The sequence below is a fragment of the Quercus lobata genome, chromosome 4, assembly GCF_001633185.2.
Source record: "Quercus lobata isolate SW786 chromosome 4, ValleyOak3.0 Primary Assembly, whole genome shotgun sequence".
NCBI lineage: Eukaryota > Viridiplantae > Streptophyta > Magnoliopsida > Fagales > Fagaceae > Quercus > Quercus lobata.
In genome coordinates, this window is record NC_044907.1 from 93,403,493 (window position 1) to 93,424,091 (window position 20,599).

Here is a 20,599-nt window from a genome sequence, read left to right on the forward strand (position 1 = left end):
ACAAATAATTTCCTCAAGCCAATTTTCATTTGATTGGGCCCTAAACCAACCCTGGGCTTTAGAGTGCTACCATCATTGGGGAGCGGGGGCCCAAGTCGTAAGGGGTACAATATGTAGTGTCTACAACAGGTAAATATATCTATTAAGCTCTTGTGTTACAATAAGCACAATGTATGATTTATCTACTAGAGAACCATAGACTAACCCTAGGCCAACAACATCTAACATAAGCTTAATTTGCTTGCTTTACAAATACATGGGCCTACAATTGGTTTAGGCTACTTGGGCTATAACATGTCTAAAAATACGTGTTAAAGTTGTTGAGTAACTGAGAGATTAAAAAAGATAAAAGAGAAAAACAAAAGCAAGAATTTAATATGACTTGTCTTAATTGCCTACGTCCACACGGAAAAGCCCTTTGATGACTACATATCTTTTATTTAACTAATTCATAAATTACACTTTGCCCACCTATGGTTTGCCCGAAAAACATTTTATCTACCTATGGTTTAAAAATTGGCACTTTACCCACCTGAAGTTAGCTCTGTTTGTCTCCAGTTACACACCTCTATTAAAAGCAGGGGTAAATTTGTATTTTTGTTACCCTTCTATGTCTCTCCTCTCAAAACATAAAAAACTAAAAAATCAAGAGAAAAAAAGATCTAAAAGCTAGGTTTTATAAAAATTAAAACTTAACTTTTACATTTTCTTTTCATGTATCAACTTTTACCTCTTCTATTTTAACACATACAAAAGGATATTGGAGCAAAAGCGGAAACCTTGTTTTTGTTGTATAGCCAGTAGACAGAAAGTTAAATCAATGAATAGTGATGTCTATCTGCAGTAATTCATGGACAAAGATTCACGCAAGGGAGTGCAATAGGCAAATAGAGTAATGCTAACTTACTTTAGTCTGATTGAAGTACAAAAGAATGAACAACGAGATCCCAAATACCATATCTGACCATATGTTGGCAAATGCTCTACGATTCTCTAACCTCCACTCATCTCTCAACTCTAATCTGTTCAAGCAACAAATAAGAAGCCATAAGAATAGCATTCACTAAAGAAATTAATGTTTATAAATCTATTTTCATATGAACAGAACATAAGGAAAGTTTTCTGGGGGCAACAATTGTTTAGAATAACATTTCCAGCTGTAAATTGACTTATAATAATTAAATACGCAATTTGTAATTGTTTATGAATTTTTTATGTGAGAGGGGATAAAGTCATTATTCACAAATTCCTCTGATGATATGTTTCTCAAAGACATGTTTCCATTAGCATTAGCATCATAAGCAAGAAGAATTCTGAATTTGATTTATTCTAAGCTTCCTATTTCCGGGCATATGCTGCTAATTCTGGACATTCTGAAGACTATGTAGGAAATTAGATATACCATCTAGGTAGGTGATAGAATCTGATATTTTCTTATGAATTAGTTGTTCCTGTAATCTAACTTTCTCCATCTTTAATTCTTTTACCATTTCAAGCTTTTGACTTCTTCTCACATCAAGCATTTGTGCTGCAAGTGGGACAGTCTTCACATATCTGTTCACAACATAGGAGTTACTTGATTCATTATTAAGAAATTAAGTTCAAGTACAAATGGCAGAAAAAGCAAATCTATGATTCAATGTGATATACTTACAAATCTTTTGACTTAAACTAAAATTTAAACATCCATTACCCTATACAAAATCTAGAATCAGCTGTCACAATAGTAAGTACAGAGAAAAAAAAAAAATAGACAACCTTCCACCACAACCAGTAAATCTTTCACGGCTGCATCAATATCATTTTTTTTTTTTTTGTGTTAAAATAGATCTAAAAGTTCATACATGAAAAGAATATGTAAAAGTTAGGTTTTAATTTTTACAAAACCTAGCTTTTAGATCTTCTTTTCTCTTGATTTTTTAGTTTTTAATGTTTTGAGAGGAGAGAGACATAAAAAGGTAACAAAAATATAAATTTACCCATATTTTTAACAAAGGTGGGTAACTGTGGGTAAAGTACCAATTTTTAAACCACAAGTAGGCAAAGTATTTTTCAGGCAAACTACAGGTTGGCAAATTGTAATTTCCCCTTCATATTACATTGAGAACTCTAAGCTAATCTTGTACTAACCCTAGACTAACCTGGGGTTATTGTGCTTGTTAGAATTGGATAATTCCATTTGTAAACCTTCAATGTAATACTTGGATTCCTCCATTGAGGGTAAGCGTTAAACCCCCAGAGGGTTTTTGTTGTCAAGATTTTTCTTTCGTAACCATCATAATGTTGCTTCCTTTATGTTTCCGCAGCTTATATTTCAAATATTGGTTATGTGCACCAGTCAATCAAATCTGATCATAATTGATCAGTTAATTAAGTTGGGTTAATTTGATTAAAATCGATTGACCAAGCTCTAAAAATCTAACACATAATTAAGGCACTCTGACATTAATTTCTTAGCAGTGCCACAGTCGTAGCCACAGGTGTTCTTGTGGAATCCCTAGAATATAACTGCACTTGAAGAACCTAGTTTTGCAGCACTTGATCTTATGATCAGATGTAGTCACAGAGAGCATGAGATTTTTTCTTAGACGCTTCTTATTCCGAGATTCAAACTTGGTCCTCCATCTCTTAAAATAACAACCTCTTCTACAAAATATAAGTTTAAATTAAGTTAAAATATGGTGTAAATCTATCTATTTACACCCTCCAACAACAGTTCGCCGCATAATACTTTTACAAGTGAATGAATAGGGTCTCACACACTCTCACACCTCATTGATACCATGTTTCCACTAAAATCTAAAAGTTAAAACTCATAAAATTAAAATCCCAAACTCAACCTTCCACTGAAGAGTCGTCAGACTAGGTAGCTGCCAAAGAAGCCAACACTCTGAGAAGTTTCCAGGGATGTTGCTGAATCTAAAAAACAGAAATCGGAGCTGCCCATGGGTGGAGCCAAGAATTTTTGTTTGGGGGGGCCAAGTTGCGGCACTGTAATATATTTGTCAAGATAACCCCCCCCACACACACATATATATATATATATATATATACACACATGCTTTTTAATTATATACACACGCATATATATATACATACACTTTTTTTTTTATAAGTTATATATATATACACACACCTAATAGAAAAAATAACTTAATATTTTTAATCAAAATTATGTTTGATAGTGATCTTTCATAAAATAAAATTCATTTTTGCCATTTTCATAGTAAAATTCTTAAAAAGTTTCATTTTCAATACAAATTATCAAAATTTATACTAAAATAAGTAAAAAAAAAAAAAACTTTCAATTTAATTAATGAAATTTTCAAAAACATGAATGATCCAAAATTTGGAGGAATAAGTTAGGCTCTAAACATATTTAAAACTGTCTAGCTCAACCCATTCTGTGGCAACTAAAAAGACATTTCATATGTAGTTTTAATGACAAAATATTTTTTTAATGAGTCAATGACTTGTTTATCGTCACATAACAGGTTAAAAAAAGATAGATTCAAACATATTTGGTGATAAACTTTATCAAATATTTAATAGATATAAAAACACATTTTACAATAAAAAAAATAGAATTGCAAAAAATAAAGTTATATCGCTATAACTAGTAAACAAATTACTTTTTTTAAGAGTATCATTGGACTAATTCAAATATTTGGGAGGGAAACTCTTTTTTTTGTAGACTAAATTTTGAAAATATTAAAATTGTTATATATATATATATATATATATATATATATATATTTAAAAAAATTTCAAAATTTTGAGGGGCCATGCTCCCACTCTTGTACATAGCTCCGCCCCTGTAGCCGCCCATATGTTGAGACCCAAAATTTTTTGTATTGAAAAAAAAAATCAGAGAAATTAGACATCACGTAACTATGAAAATTTGAGAATAATCAAACTGATAAGCCACAACATGTATGTAAACTTCGAATGGCCTTTGTTTACTAGTTATATTATTGGGCATTGCTGTGAACTACGAATGGCCTTTTCCATTAACAACTGAGTTTGTCGTGTCCAAATTGACAGTATGAGTGACGAGATAATTTTCCTAACCAACACAAATAATGTATGTTTCTTAGAAGCTGGTGGAGTACGGTTGGAAAATAAGAGAAGTCAGAGGTTTAACTCCAATAATTCAAGAAAGCATCTCCTTTCCTTAACCACGTGCTGAAAGACATTATTACATATAAGATAATTATTTTAAAATAATAATATAAATAAAATTTAATGGAAGTCCTAAATAAAAACTTTGTATGAGAAAAGAAAAATTAATGAATTTTTTTTATGGCTTTTTATATTTCACATGAAAATGGTGTAAAATGGTTTATTAACAGTTGCCTTAAAAGACATTCATTAATAGGACTCATAATAAAAAGTGACAAAACTTGATTAAGACAACTTATTGGACTTCTAAGACTAAGAATATTCACATTAGTCTGTGTAATAGAAAAAAATGTAGAATTTACACAGTTCTGCCTAAAAATAACCTACATCAGTTTGTGTATAATTGTGTAAATTTACAAGTTTGCTACTCTAACTATTTAAATTTACATTGATATTATTCATTTTGTATTTAGTTGTTTATTCTTTCTTTTTGTACTTGAGAATGAAAGAAGAAAGTAGATGATTGTTGTGTATGAAGAAAGAAAAACAATTAAGAAAAATTGATATTTTAATGAAATGTAGTATAAAATAGATGATCTAATATGGAGTGTTTTGAAAAGTGAGTATGTAAAATAGAAAAAGAAGGTCCTTATGCTAAAATAGACATAAATTTATGCACGAGCTGATGCGAATTCTTTGAGAGTCTTAATACGTTTGAGAAAATAATGGGCTTTATTTATTACTCACTTTGTATTTCAATAACTGAAACCATAAATTTAACTCACAATTTCAATTTATGACACTGCGGGTAAAAGATTTTGCCCGAAAATTATGACACTGTGGAGAAAATTATTTCTTATGGATAATCAGCTATTATAAGCATGTGGTCTAGTCAAGCCTAGGAGGTACAAATGTACAATGTTTTCTTTCCACAAGAAATCTGTATGTATGATGCCATTCCCAGTAATTTCGAACATGTTGGCTATGTTGCTCTTCATTCTTAAAAATAGACCTCTTCCCTATCCTAGGGGAAAATGGGCTTTTGCCCTTATTTTCAAAAATATCTAGCACAATGTCTCTATTTGGAAACTATTTAATAGAATGCCCTTATTTTTGAAACTCGATTTTAACAAAATCGAGTTCTATATAAAACTCGATATCCTCAAAATCAAGTTATATGTATATTTTTAAGTGAAACTCAACATTGCTAATGACGAGTTTCACTTAAATTTTCAAAAAAAAATTAAGTGAAAAAATATGCATAGAACTCGATATTGCTAATGTTGAGTTCCACCCGCAACTCAATTTTTTTTTAAATCGAGTTTCAAAACAAGGCATGGTGCTTAATAGTTTCAAAATAGGGACATTGTGCTGAATATTTTTAAAAATAAGGGCAAAACCCCATTTTTCCCCCTATCCTACCATAAAGAGTTTGCTTCACAAAAAATCTTTTTTGGAAATATTCAACATTCAACAAAAATTAGTCACAAAACTTGGTTGACAAATGAATATCTATTTTATTTTTAGCATCCTATGATGGAAAAGAAAAATACCAAGTTATATATGGTCTCAATTACGGGCTGCCAAAACAAGAAAAGAAGTTTAGTAAGTGAAAAAATAATATTAATGGTGGGCCTATATAAGAACAAACCAATAATGTTTTGTCAAAGTTGTGTGTGTGTGTATATATATATATATTTTTTATTACTATTTAGATTTTCATAAATAGCAGCAGACAAATAAAAGATAGAGGCATAGAGCTCTCATATTGTTGTGGGCTTTCACATCAAGTAAATAAAATTTTCAGAACTTCAGCATGGGAAAAAAAAAATCAGAACAAATAATTATTATAGAAATTTACATTTGATATGAAATAATTGTTGGATATTAATTAATTGCAAATGTCTTTGTAAAATGGGATTATGATATTTGCTAGAACTATTATGATCAATCTTCCTCTAGGAGTAACCATTCATCCATTACAAGCTCCTCTATTTTAGAGTGCTACTCTAATTTAAAGAATGCAGTTGTATCAATTGGATATTTACAAGTTCCTCTCGTGAATCTGTTGCTCTAATTTAAATATTTTATCAATTGAATATGTCTAAACATGTTTCTCTTGTGAAGCAGTGGATCAAATAACAAGTGTATAATCCTTGCATTTCGATTTCGGCACTATTAGAGTTGCAACAGACAACTTTTCTGATGCAAATAAACTTGGGAGAGATGGATTTGGGGAAGTTTACTGGGTAGGAAAATATCATGATATGAAATGGATTACTTTAATTCTTTGGAGTTGTGTTGAATTACTTTATTTCTACATTATATATGAACATGCATACAGGGTAGGCTGTTTGATGGACAAGAGATAGCTGTGAAAAGGCTTTCAAGTGATCTAGAATTTAAGAATGAGGTTCTATTAGTAGCCAATTAAGCTCCAACACTGAAATTTAGTTAGGCTCCTTGGATTCTGCTTAGAAGCAAGTGAAAGACTTATTATCTATGAGTTTGTACCTAATACAAGCCTTGATCACTACATATTTGGTACTTTTTTATTTTATTGTTATTTTCTATATTCTAATCAAAATAATATCATTTAGAAATAAATCTTATTCTTTTTTTCTAGAAAAGTAATTTAAAAAAAATTGATGAATAATTTGATTTATTGAATCTATAGATCTAGTGAAGCATGCAAATTTAGATTGGGAAAGATCATAAGAGGCATTGCTAAAGGGATTCTATAGCTACATGAGAATTCTCGACTTCATATAATTCATCATGATCTTAAAGCTAGCAACATTCTATTTGATGCAGAAGTGAATCCTAAAATTGCAGATTTTTTTTATGGCAAGGATGTTATTATCAGATGAAATTGACGGTAATACAAATAGAATTGTGGGGACTTAGTAAGTACAAGAACATGCTCTAGCTAATGAATATAACTGTGCATGCCTATTAAAATTCATTTTAATCTTGTTACTTATGTTGATTTAACACCCAAAAAACCATAAAAACATCAAAAATTAAATAATTGAACCTAACAAATAAGATTACCATTCAAATTAACACTGTGTTTTCTAATATTGATATGTAGTGGATATATGACTCCAGAGTATGCAATGTTTGGAAAATACTTAATCAAGTCAGATGTCTTTAGTTTTGGTGTGTTGATTTTGGAAATTGTAAGCGGCCAAAAAATTACTTCTTTTTGTAATGGAGAGAATATGGAGTACCTTCTTAACTAGGTGAGTATGAATATAAAAGAGTAGACTTCTTGTCATTTTTTAGAAAAAAAGAAATAGTGTATGAGAATTAAAATTTTTTTTTTCTATAAAATGGTATGTTTACATTGATGAATTTCTACAGGCATGGAAAAATTGGAGTGAAGGAACAATTTCAAATCTAATAGACCCCACATTGAGCAATAGCCCAATAACTGAATTGAATGTATCCACATTGGACTCCGATGTGTCCAAGAAAATGTAGATGATAGACCAAACATGGCCTCAATTAGTCTCATGATGAATAGCAATTATGTCGCTCTCCCTTTACCTAACAACCTGCAAGTTTCATGCGAAGCAATGTTATATTAGCCACATCATTGCAACAAGATATCGATTCCTACATAACCAACAATGAGGTTTCAATTACTAATTTACAGGCCAAAATGGGCAAATACCCTTTTCGCGCAAAAATTTCAACATTTTGCCCTCTTTCTCAAACTAATTAGGGAAATACCCGTGTTTTGAAACTCGATGTTCTCAAAATCGAGTTTCAACGTCACTATAAGCTCCTTAAAACATCACTATAGGTATGGGGCGATCAAACTTATAAAGAAAAAAAAAAATTGCATGGAACTCGAGTTTATGGAGCTCAAGTTCCAAAACGCCACTATAGGATCCTTAAAATGCTACCATAGGGCTCCTTAAAACGTAACCATAGGGCTCCAGAAAATTTTTTTTTTCCGTTTGTTATAACTCAATTGTCCAAAAATCGAGTTTTAAAACAGGGGCATTTCCCTAATTAGTTTGGAAAAGGGGGCAAAATGCTTGATTTTTTTAAAAAAAAATGGCAAAAGCCAATTTTCTCCCTGATTTACATCCTAGATGATGATATTTTTGCGAATAATGGTTGTAGTAAGCAACAGTGTATAGAAACTTCACTTACTACAATTCATCTAACCATATTGAACTTTCCATATAAATCTAGAAAACTATAATTTCAATTCCTTATAATTGTCACGTCCAAGAACAAAAATCCTGAATCCTTACCAAATCCTGAGATGTAACAATTTTGCTTTATTTATCACTTATTTATTCGTATAACAAGTTTCCAAGTCCTTTCAAATCTTTAATTTCTGGTAATTGTCATGCCTCAAGACCAAAAATCTTGAATCGTAATTTAGTCAATCCTTATAATGGATATGATTGATCAGATCATAATTACAAAAAAGAAACCAAGTCAGTTTTCCAGTACACATTGCTCTCAAAAGGTAATATTGGGTCCTTCTGATTACCGCATAAAAACATTTTCTTGTTTGAGTTTTCGTAAATATACGTAAACCATGCTGTCTAGTTTGGGTTATATAAATCAATCGGTCACAAATTCATATTTGACACGGTAGTAAATTTCAAATCATACTGTAGATTTTGACAATTTATATTTGTAGTTTTTCTTTTTGATGTCCTGGTTATCCTACGGGTTGTATCTGGGACAAAATGGGCTTCTGCCCTTTTCAGCCAAATTAATTAGCTTTTTGCCCTTTTTCCCAAACTAAATAGGGAAATGCCCCTCTTTTGAAACTCGACTTTTTCAAAATCGAGTTAAACCCTATAGTGACGTTTTCAAGGACTTATAGTAACTCGATTTCCTGGATATCAAGTTACAAAACGTCATTATAGGTTCTTAAAACGTCATTATAGGGCTCCAGAATTTTTTTTTTTTTTTTTTTAACTCGATTTTGAGAAAGTCGAGTTTCAAAAGAGGGGCATTTCCCTATTTAGTTTGGAAAAAATGGCAAAAGGCTAATTAATTTGTCTAAAAAGGGCAGAAGCCCATTTTGTCCGTTGTATCTGTGAAACCTACCTTTATTAAGAAAATGAAATTAAACAAAACTAATTTATTAATTTAGGCCAAATTTGTTGAACGTAACATCAATCATGTTGATTTTACTTATGGATCAAAACAACAAGAAAGCAAGAAGAATACAAGATAATATATGATATATCACACGTGTTTTTTTAGTACAGTAGTTGCTATACATCTCCAACAACGCATCATGCAATATTACAATAAAAATTGAGCTTGAGACTTGAATATTATAAAAAAATCGATCATCTTTATGGCTTTCTTGGTGTTACTTCAATATGAATAATATATTATAAAATCATCTTTATGGCTATACAAAAATCAATCCAAATGCAAATATTAATTTGACTTTTTGTGCGTTTCCGAAATAATCCTCATCAACTAGCACTATTCTAATGTGAGCTTTTATTTTAGGAGTAATTTATTGAATGAACACCAACGGCAAAAGCACTCTACTGGGCCGACACTAACATTGAAAGACAAAAGCTAAGGGAGCGAATAGGAGTGGTAAGAAATTACCAAAACATTTGACTTTTCACCTATTCCAATGTAAAGGATTAGTCAATCAAATAATAGATAGTAAATTGGCCGTAGCATGCCGTATAAATTGGTATATTGTAGCATTGGTTAACAAAGGGCTCAATTGTCTTTTTCATAATGTATATATATACACACACATATATTGTTAGGTTCTAAAGATTTAGGTTTAAATATTTAGAATCACATTTGTATTGTATTGGCAAACCAAGAACAAAACATGTCTAGTCTAGGTTTTTAGGCAATGCTTAAAAGTGGTTGTTTTAAGGTTCAAGTCTAGCCAATTCCAGTGTGGTTTTGCCTTGCTCGACTGATTGAGAATTAGGCTCGACCGATCAAAAATCGCAGGTCCAGTTTTTTCTACATAATTTTAAACAGACCCAAAGCCCGCGAAAATGTTTAGGGTGTCATCTAAACTTATCCACATATAAAAGGGAAACCCTAACCACGTTTTGAAGGTCTTGAAAAGTCTTGTGGCTTACTCTTTGTGAGATCTGAGAGGTTTTGTACCTTCTAACTACACAAAATCTACCGGAGCAAGAACTACAATCAAGCGTTTGGTAGAACATAGTTGCTACATCAAGATCATTACCGATGGTGATCTAAAACCTTTGAGTGGTATCTCAAAGCCACAAACAAGGCGACTTGTGTTGGTGTAAATCCAAGAAGAGAAGGAGTCCGTGGATTCGAAGTTTGCACGTAGTCGTGTCAATAAGTTACTACTAGAGGTAGCAATAGATTTAGGGTTAATCTGATAGTAAGAACTTCAATTCTCTTATTGTGGATTTAGTTTACCTTGAGGATAGTTAGGTTAAATTCTCTCTAGGTTTTTACCTTGAAACGATTCGTTTCAACGGTTTTCCTAGGTCATCATATCAGGGTGTTATTTATTTTCCACTGCTTTACATGATATGATTTATTTGTGTTTAATCTAAATCTGAAAATTAATCTAAGTAATCACTTAGTTAATAAGTTAGGTTAAACAATCTGGTTTAAGGAGTCTAAACAAACAAACATATACTGCTCATGAAACAGCGACAAGCCACTCCAATCAAATCCCACCTCCTACAAAGTACAAGATTTGTCTCTAAGTCAACAATATTTGCATTGCACAACAATGCACCTCAAACCTTGGTCTTGGCCATGGGCGCTAATGTGGTCATCATTGGCGAAATTGTGGGATTACTCCAGTATATTATGTTCAAGATTCTAGGCTTCCGAGTGTTAGGTGTAGAGAAATACTATAGTTACAAACTATTTTATAATATTTTTATAAACTATTACTATCACAAATTTTTACTGGATTTTATTTGGGTCCACAACTGCCATACTTACCAAAAATTACTTACTTTGTAAAAAAAAAAAAATAATAATAATAATAATAATAAAAATAATAATTTAGCTCTAACATTATTGGACAACTAATGGGCACAAGCTCAATAGTTGTGATCGTACCCATCCCTAGAGTTCTACTTCTATATATTGTGCCCAAGCTCCATGCACGAGCTTACCCCACATACTGGCTCATCTAATGGGCCCTAAGTTACTGTGAAGATGAGAGGTCGTCTATAACGTGTGTCGACCACCCCTGACATGGTAAATTATCTGACATGGCATGGAGATATGGTCTCCTACACATCATTTTCTATCATTCAATTTTTCGCATCCATTTTACCAAATCAGAAAACTTAGAACTTTCTCCATTTCTTGCTTTACAAATGTTAATACTCTATCCTACGGAAACCGAACGAAAAGTCAATTTCTTTTCTTGCGACGCGTAATATGTGCAATAATTTCTGTAGATGACGATAGTGGTTGCGACCTTTTCCATTCTTACAATTTACTGTACTTTGTTAAAGTCAGCCCCCCACATTGTTTAATTTTGAATTTCCAAGTTCAGGTATCACAACGTGTTCATATTATGAGTAGGGGAGATAAATGAATCTTCATCTTCCTTTGCAAGCCAAATATATATTCTAGGAGTACAAGAAGTTGTCAAAGGATTTCAAGAAAAAAAAAAATAGTCAAAGATTCTTTTTTTGACTAGGTTAAAATAGTTAAATTAGCAAGAAATCTGGCAGATTATCAGAGATAATCTTTGACTCCGATAATCTGCCATATACGAATGTTCATGTACGAATTTTTCTGTTGAAGCTTAATATGTCTCTCCACAACTCCCAAGCCTTTCTTTTACCATCATTTGTACTTTTTGTGCTTACCAGCTCCATTAGTTCTCTGCTGTCAACCGAAATTTATCACAAATGTACAGATGGACTTGGATCTAATGAACCCTCTAACGAAAACTACAGATCCAACCTCACTACCCTGTTAGATTCTTTCTCCTCCAAAACTTTCCAGAACTACACTTTCGACACTAGTAGCAATGGTGGCATCTATGGCCTCTTTCTTTGCAGAGGTGATCTTTCTAATATTAACTGCCAAAACTGTGTCAAAGTTGCGAGCAATTTTATTACAAGTAAGTGTCCATTAAACAGGAGTGCCATCGTATGGAACGCCGGATGCATGTTAAGGTACTCTGACTTCAATTTCTTTGGGGTGTCACAGACACAGCCACAGGTGTTCTTGTGGAATTCCCAGAATGAAACTTCACCTGAAGAGCCTAATTTTGATGCAACATCTCTTATGTTCGACCTAGTAGGTAAAGCTCTAGAAACAGACATGTTGTACAAGTCAGGTGAGGGGTTTTCTGTACTTAAGGGGGCAAATGATCCCGGATATGGGTTGGTGCAGTGTACAAAAGATATCAATATAACTGGATGCCGCAATTGCTTGTATGATTTGATGGGGATAATCGCTAACTGTTGCCGAACGAGGAAAGGGTTTACAATCTTTGCCCCAAGTTGCAATCTAAGGTTTGAGATCTTCTCTTTCTTCGAAACAGCACGAGCGTTGCCATCTCCACCGTCTGGTAATGGTAAGACATGTAAATTTCTTTCATTATTTATTTTGTTCTACGGGACAGATTTCTATTTCACATAAAAATTTCCCCTGCATATTTTGGCTTTCTTAAATGGGGCAATTAGGTCAATTTGTATATCAATCCTCTTGTTTCTACATAGATCTATTTGAATACCGTTTATTGCTGAAAATTGAAAATACTATAACAAAATAATTTTTAAATGTGTGAATAGTGTTGTAGAACTCAGTTTTAAAGTTATGTTTGCTGAATTCCGTATTTGAAGGTCTCATAAACAATGCATGGGACCCACAGAAAAAATGCAAACACGCAAAGCAATTCAAACGCGTTGCTATCCAAACCCAGCCATAGAATTCAAATCAGGATTTGAACTAATTAATTTTGGTAAGGATTATTATTTTATGCAACATTCGTAGGAAGTGTCCTTCATACATATTGTGGGTGTCAACATATACATGAGATCCATAAGCGTGTGGGACTCAGGTATTGTGAGAGGGCCGCTGCATTTAGTGTACTTTCTCAAGATCCACAATATGTGAGTGGGGCAATACATGAAACCGCTGCAAATGACCCTTGCTTGAGAGGGTTGTCTTATTAGACCATTTTAGAAGATGATTTTTCTTATTTTTTGGATTTTTTTTTTAGCTTTTTAGTGTGCTTTTTATTTTTTATTCTTTTTTTCCTCAGGATTACTTGATTTGACAAACAAAGATAATCCTACGAATGTAAGTTCTCGGTATTGCTAGGGTTGGCGGCGCCTTCTCTCCATACCGTAGTATCTAGTTTCCCTCCGTTCCAAGGAGGAAGTTGAGTCCCTATAGTATTGCAAGGTTGCTAGTAGGGTTAGTTTTTTTCTGTCTTTCGTGGGGCAGTGGCAAAAACGTTCAGACTGTTATGGCGTACTAGTCAGTGACACTAGGAATAATTGTTTACTTTTTGCTTGTCAGTTGGAAGAGGATATTGAGAAAGTCCTTGGGGAAGCTGTGGTCTTTTGATAGACACTTGGTAATGTTTAAACACTACAAGACTTCTACGCTCTTTGAGGAACTTAACTTTGATAGAGTTTCGTTTTGGATTCAGTTGCATAACCTACCCTACTCCCACTTGGTTCCAGAGATCCCACTTGGTTCCAGAGGTCGCGCTTAGTTTTGGATTCAGATGCATGACCTACCCTCCTCTCCACCATTCTTCTTTGATATCTTGCCCATGTTATAATTAACAGGAAAAAAAACATATATAAAATAATGTGTAGACATTAATATTAATTATTGAAAGATAGAAAGCAATTTCAAACTAGAAAGAGAAATTTGCATCATATTTAAGTCTAAGTGATTGAAACATTGCATAGTCTTAAACAATAAGACAACAATAAACCAAAAGCTATCACATTTGGACATAGTTTTGTTACATGACTAGAAAAGTAGCAGACAAATATACTAGCATCTACTTGTGAAAAGTTAATGAATCAATGGAATTAAATCAATAAAAAAAACTCATGGAATTTGATGAATCAACAAGAAGAGAACAGCAACAGCATGAGCAATAGAGTGCAAGAATGATAGCTATGTTTTTACGGCTGGTTGAGATTGAAGGTGCTATGATGTGTAAAAAGGGTTCAGATTGGAGGGGTATTTTAGGAATTTTAACAAAATTTTCAATAAACCTAAATCCATTCCCTCTCATTCTTCCCAATTTTGGGAGGAGCAAAAATTTTAGATTTTGAGGGGAAAGGGAGGAATGATTTTGAGTGTTCTCTCCTAACTATTTCATTCCTTCCCACTTAAACTCCTAAACAAGAGAATGAAATTTCCATTCCCTCTATTAAATCTCCCAAACAAGGGAATGAAAAAATATTCTAAAAATATTCTTTTCATTTCATTTCATTCCATTTCTTCCTTCCAAACGAGGCTAAGAATAATTCAGGCCTTCTTAACTGCAGGGAAGTAATTGAAATAAATAGGCTAAGTAAACGTCCACTGAAGCTCACAATCAGAAAAAGTTAATAGACTAATAGTGTGGTAGAATAGATACCCTGAAGTAAGATGGTGAAGATTGGTTTGGAATTGAAAGTAGACACCCGATCGGTTTCATCTCTGGCCATAAAAGTTATGGTAGTCTTTATATACCACTTTCCCAGAAAAGGGAAATTATTTCTTGCGCAATTGAATCTAGACTGCTACAAAACTATGCATTAACATTTTTTTTTTCTTTTGCTGCGGCAGCCGGCAGACTAAGGTATATGTTCTGGTATCTATTCTGTAGTGTGCGTTTGTTTTTTTTATGTCTATTTATTTCTTTATTATGTGGTGATGAGTTGTGATTTTCGTGTCAAATAAGATAACTGAAGAATTCTTTCCACTTTTTGGGTGTCTTATCGTAAATTGCTTATTCAAGTTCAGCAAATTTATGCCTTACAATGACAAGATGCTTTTGATTTTCACAGGAAAGGAAAGAAACTCAACTCGAACTATTATCATCATTGTTGTCCCGACTGTTATTGCTATGATACTTATCATTAGTATCTGCTTCGTTTTAAGAGCGAGGAAGCCAATGGATTCTTTTGAAAGTAAGTTCAGAGTGTTGTCGTTTGTTTCTTGAGAGTTATTCTCATTAATTATAAACAAGGCAAGGCTTTTGTCCAACGCACTACAACCCTCAAAAAGACACAACTAATACATGATCATTTTGGACACGTGTCATCTCTATGTTCCGTCCAGTGCTCCAATTAAAGCATTGGACAAAAGACAAACCCGTATGAAACAGTTCAAACAATATGAAGCTTAGGGGGTGTTTGGTTTGTGTTTTCAAACAACCATTTTTAGTTTTTAAACAGCATTTTACGCATTTCAATACACTTTTTCACCCACACGTATTTCTATAAATATTTTCAAACAACAATTTTCAGTTTTTAAACACAAGTACCAAACAGGCCCTTAGTAATTCATGTTATTCTCAAGTACACTTGGAAACTTTATAGGTAACAACATTTAGTAATTTGAAAAGAAATACTTATGTATGATCCCATTCCCATAAATTTGAAATATGTTAGACTATGTTGCTTTTCATTCTCAAAAATAGACATCTTATCTAAGTCCAAATTTTCTGTCCCACCATTTGTGCTCCATTTTATGTTCCATGAATAGAAATTCGCCACATGTCCACTTAGTTCATTAATGCCTAATTTTATGCCTTCTCTCCTTTCATTTACCTTAAATAAAATAAACAAAAACCAGTACATAATAGCACAGTAGCAGCAGCAGCACTAACCTCCTCTGGCACTATCGACAAAGAGGTCACTGGTGCCACCAGTCACAGTGCCACTACTGCCACAAACTTTACAAACTCCAAATTCACAAAATAAAAAGGACATAAATAAGCATGTTTCACATAAAGGGACTCATCTTACCTATTTCACATGATAATAGAGGGACTCAAACCTTATCATTATTATTATTATTATTTGTGAAACAAACTTTTTATGGTGAAACAAACTTCATAAATAGCTTGGTATTTTTCTTTTCCATTACAAGCCCGTCCATAATAATAAGAATAATAATAACAAGCTCTTCTATGTGACAATGTTACTCTAATTTAAAGAATGCAATTTGTATCAATTGGATATGTATTTATGTATTAACATGTTCCTCTCGTAGATCTGTTACTCTAATTTAAAGAAAGTATATGCATCAATTGAATATGTATAAACATGTTTCTCTTGTGAAGCAGTGGCTCAAATGACAAGTGTAGAATCTTTGCAATTCGATTTCGGCACTATTAGAGCTGCAACAGACAACTTTTCAGATGCAAATAAACTTGGGAGAGGTGGATTTGGGGAAGTTCACAGGGTAGAGGAAAACATTATAATATGAAATGAATTATTTAATTCCTTTGAGTTGAGTTTAAGTATATTATTTCTGCATTATTCTCTTACATGTGTGTGTGAACATGCATCCAGGGTAGGCTATTTAATGGACAAGAGATAGCTGTGAAGAGGCTTTCTAGGAATTCTGGACAAGGCGATCTAGAGTTTAAGAACGAAGTCCTGTTAGTAGCCAAACTCCAACACCGAAGTTTAGTTAGGCTCCTTGGATTTTGCTTAGAAGGAAGTGAAAGACTTCTTATCTATGAGTTCGTACCTAATACAAGCCTTGATCACTACATATTTGGTAATTTTTCATTTCATTGTTATTTTCTATATTCTAATCAAAATCATTTCATTCGGTAAGAATCTTGTTCTTTTTGTTTGGAAAGTGATTTTTAAAATATTTGGTGACTAATATGATTTATTGAATCTATAGATCCAATAAAGCGTGCAAATTTAGATTGGGAAATGCGTTACAAAATCATAAGAGGCATTGCTCGAGGGATTCTATACCTTCATGAGGATTCTCGACTTCGGATAATTCATCGTGACCTTAAAGCTGGCAACATTCTACTAGATGCTAAGATGAATCCTAAAATTGCAGATTTTGGAATGGCAAGGATGTTTGTATCAGATGAAACTGAAGGCAATACAAATAGAATTGTGGGAACCTAGTAAGTAAAAGAAAATGCTATCTAGCTAATGAATATAATTGTGTATGTTTGATAATATTCATTATAATATGTTATTTATGTTGAAGTAACACCAAGAAAGCCACAAAGATGATGGAAATTAAATAACTTGAACAGAAAAATTAAGATTAACATTCTAATTAATTCTTGGTTTATTAATATTGATATGCAGTGGATATATGGCCCCAGAATATGCAATGTTTGGACAATTCTCAATCAAGTCAGATGTCTTTAGTTTTGGTGTGTTGATTTTGGAGATTGTAAGTGGCCAAAAAAATACTTCTTTTCATAATGGAGAGAATATGGAGTACCTTCTTAACTATGTGAGTATGATTATATAGTGTAAAAAATCCTTTTTTTCTTAGAAAAAATAAATAAATATATGGGAATGTAAATTTTTTTCTTTAACATAGTATGTTCACATTGATGTACACAGGCATGGAAAAATTGGAGAGAGGGAACAATTTCTAATCTAATAGATCCCACATTAAACAACAGTCCAATAAGTGAAATATTGAGATGTATTCACATTGGACTACTATGTGTTCAACAAAATGTAGATGACAGACCAAACATGACTCTAGTTGGTCTCATGATGAATAGCAATACTGTTGCTCTCCCTGTACCTACACAACCTGCAAGTTTCACACGGAGCAATGTTATATTAGTCACATCATTGCAACCGGAGATTGGTTCGCCTGTAACTAACAACGAGGTTTCAATTACTGAGTTATATCCTAGATAATGTTTTGCCAATAAGGGTTGTAATATGTACGTTGTCTAGAGATTTCACTAGTACAATTTATCTAACTATATTGATTTTTCGTTTCTCCAAAAAAAAAAAAAAAAAAAAAAAAAAAACTATATTGATTTTTCAAGTAAATTTAGAAACTATAATTTGAATTCCTAATAGGTGGATATGAATACAAATTTTTGTATTACTTTTGTATTCTACTTTATACTATACCAAGTAAAATTTGTCATATATTCTTTTGAAGTTCATAAAGAATAATCTAACCTATATTTCAAATCATATGATAGATTTTGAAAAATTATATTTGTAATTTTTTCCTTTTTGAAGTTCTAGTTATCCTATCGATTACTGTGAAACTACCATTTATTAAAACAAGAAAAAAAAATTTTAAATAAACTTATTTTTTGATAATTTTACAGCCAAGCAATTTAATAATAAGAAGAAGACAAACATGTACAACGTTGATAGCAACCATGCAAGCTATGATCCAAGCAAAATATATTATAAAGTTGATCTTACATATAGGTCAAAGCGAAAAAAGAAAGAGAAAAACCTCCTCGTAAAATATCATATTTTTTGTTGAGTATAGTTGCTATATATATATATATATATATATACACATGATCTCCAACTGTAACAAAAGAAAATGAGCAAGAGACAAATATTACACAATGATTAGCAAAATCGAATTACAGTCAATTAATCAATTAATGTCATTCTCTACCTACTGCATCTCTAGGTTTTGTTTTGTTTTGTATTTTTTTTTTGAGAAGAACTGCCTCACTAGTTAATAGTTATCAAGTGTAGATCATTACACTATTATCAAGACTAACTCTTGTTATCACCAAGAGGGGTGGTTTAGTGGTCAAAGTGTGTGAGCGCTATCTTGAGATCCCACGTTCAAACTCTAGCAGGGAGTGGGATAGCCTCTTGCAGTTAACTCTTGATTTACTAGCTCTCTCATGGGGCTAGAGTGAGGTATATGGTCACCCTAACCACAGTAGTTATGCCTCAATCCAAAATTATCTAGTAGAGGAGTGCTCCTATGGTCACACCCAAGGGGGTGAGTAAGCCTGTGATTCCTTGAATAATTTATCCCAGTTCTCCAATGTTTGAGCTTGTATTGACAGCTTGAATCACTGTGAGAGTGTCCGACTCGATAATAACTTGATTAAGCTCTCTTTCACGGGCTTAGACGACACCTTCTTTGACCGCAATAGTTTCAGACTTTCAGTAATCTCTACCTCATACGATCCATTCATCAGCTTGCTCCTTGCTGCCAAAACCTGCCTCTGCAGTCACGAATTACCACACCTACACTGGAAAGACTTCTACTCCCAGTAGTTGCTCCGTCAACATTTATCTTGTAAAATCCGGAGGTGGCGCTGTCCACCCAACTTCAGGAGGCCGCTATCTAAGCTGGTTTACAATCAAAGCTCATTTGTAGTCACTTCGGGTTCGCTGTGCATACCCTCTAAATTTGGGATGGCGGGAGACAAGGAGATTCATGGATCACTTGATTTTTGTTATACCAGATGGACCAAGCCGTGGCAAAGAATGTTTCAAGATCATGATGGGTACCTGCATCCAAAATCTGCATTGCAACATCCACAAAGTTTTTGTTCTCTGCCAATAGGTTTATCGGGTAAGCTTGCCAATTCCACCAAACATTCCATAGTCTATCAGAGTATAGAAGGGCATCACCAGTGCTTTCTAATGCTTTCTCACAAAGTGGGCACTTTGCTTCAATGTTTATCCCTCTCTTGTTCAGATTCAACCTCGTTGACAGTCCATCCATGCACGCCCTCCAAGCAAAAATTCTAATCTTAGAGGGGAGCTTAAGCTACCACATTTTCTTCCATAACAGGGTTCTATAGTCCTCATATGAGCATTCCCCCACTTCAGATTTTTCCACTAATGGCAAGGCTACATTTGAGCTATATGACATGAGAGTGTCACGTACGGTTCCTTTAAGAAGGGTGTGAAGTATGCGCTTTTAACAGAAAATATGCCACGTTTGTTTCCCACACAAATTATTTTGTCCTCCAGCAGATTATAGCTAGGCGGAATGTTAAGTATGGTTTCAGCCTTGAAGGGTAGGAAATACCTTTTGATTTTGTCCATTTTCCAATGCTTTGTTTCTTCGTCAATTAGGGATGAGACCATTGGGAAATCTCCAATATCTTGCTGGGGGCAGTAGATTTTATATGTGGTTGTGGTGGGCAGCCATTTGTCCTCCCATATATGTATCATCCTTCCATTCCCCACTCTCCATCTAGTGCCCTTTCTAATGACCTCTAGGCTATTATGGATACTCCGCCAAGCATAAGAAAGGCTGCATCCTAGCTTTGACCCCAAAATGTCATTGTAGGGAAAATACCTTGCCTTGTATATTTGTGCAACCAAGGATGTTGGGTTTGTCAAGATATGCCATGCTTGCTTTGCTAACATTGCTAGGTTGAAGGCTTGGAGATTGCAAAAACCCATGCCTCCCTGTGCCTTTGACATGCACATTTTCCTCCAGTTGACCTAAGACATTTTTGCCTCCTGATCCTTCTAACCCCACTAGAAATTCCTCTCCATTCTCTCCAAATCTTCACACAAAC

The 20,599-nt window shown here is 33.3% G+C and overlaps 1 protein-coding gene across 1 annotated transcript; it reads left to right on the plus strand.

Moving 5' to 3' along the window:
- Window positions 1-11,907: 11,907 nt before the first annotated feature.
- Window positions 11,908-17,984, plus strand: LOC115986190 (putative receptor-like protein kinase At4g00960). Its single transcript, XM_031109044.1, has 6 exons — window positions 11,908-12,682; window positions 16,412-16,530; window positions 16,641-16,851; window positions 16,984-17,221; window positions 17,412-17,562; window positions 17,676-17,984. Exons 1-6 carry the CDS (start codon window positions 11,908-11,910, stop codon window positions 17,982-17,984), a joined length of 1,803 nt encoding a protein of 600 aa, XP_030964904.1.
- Window positions 17,985-20,599: the final 2,615 nt, after the last annotated feature.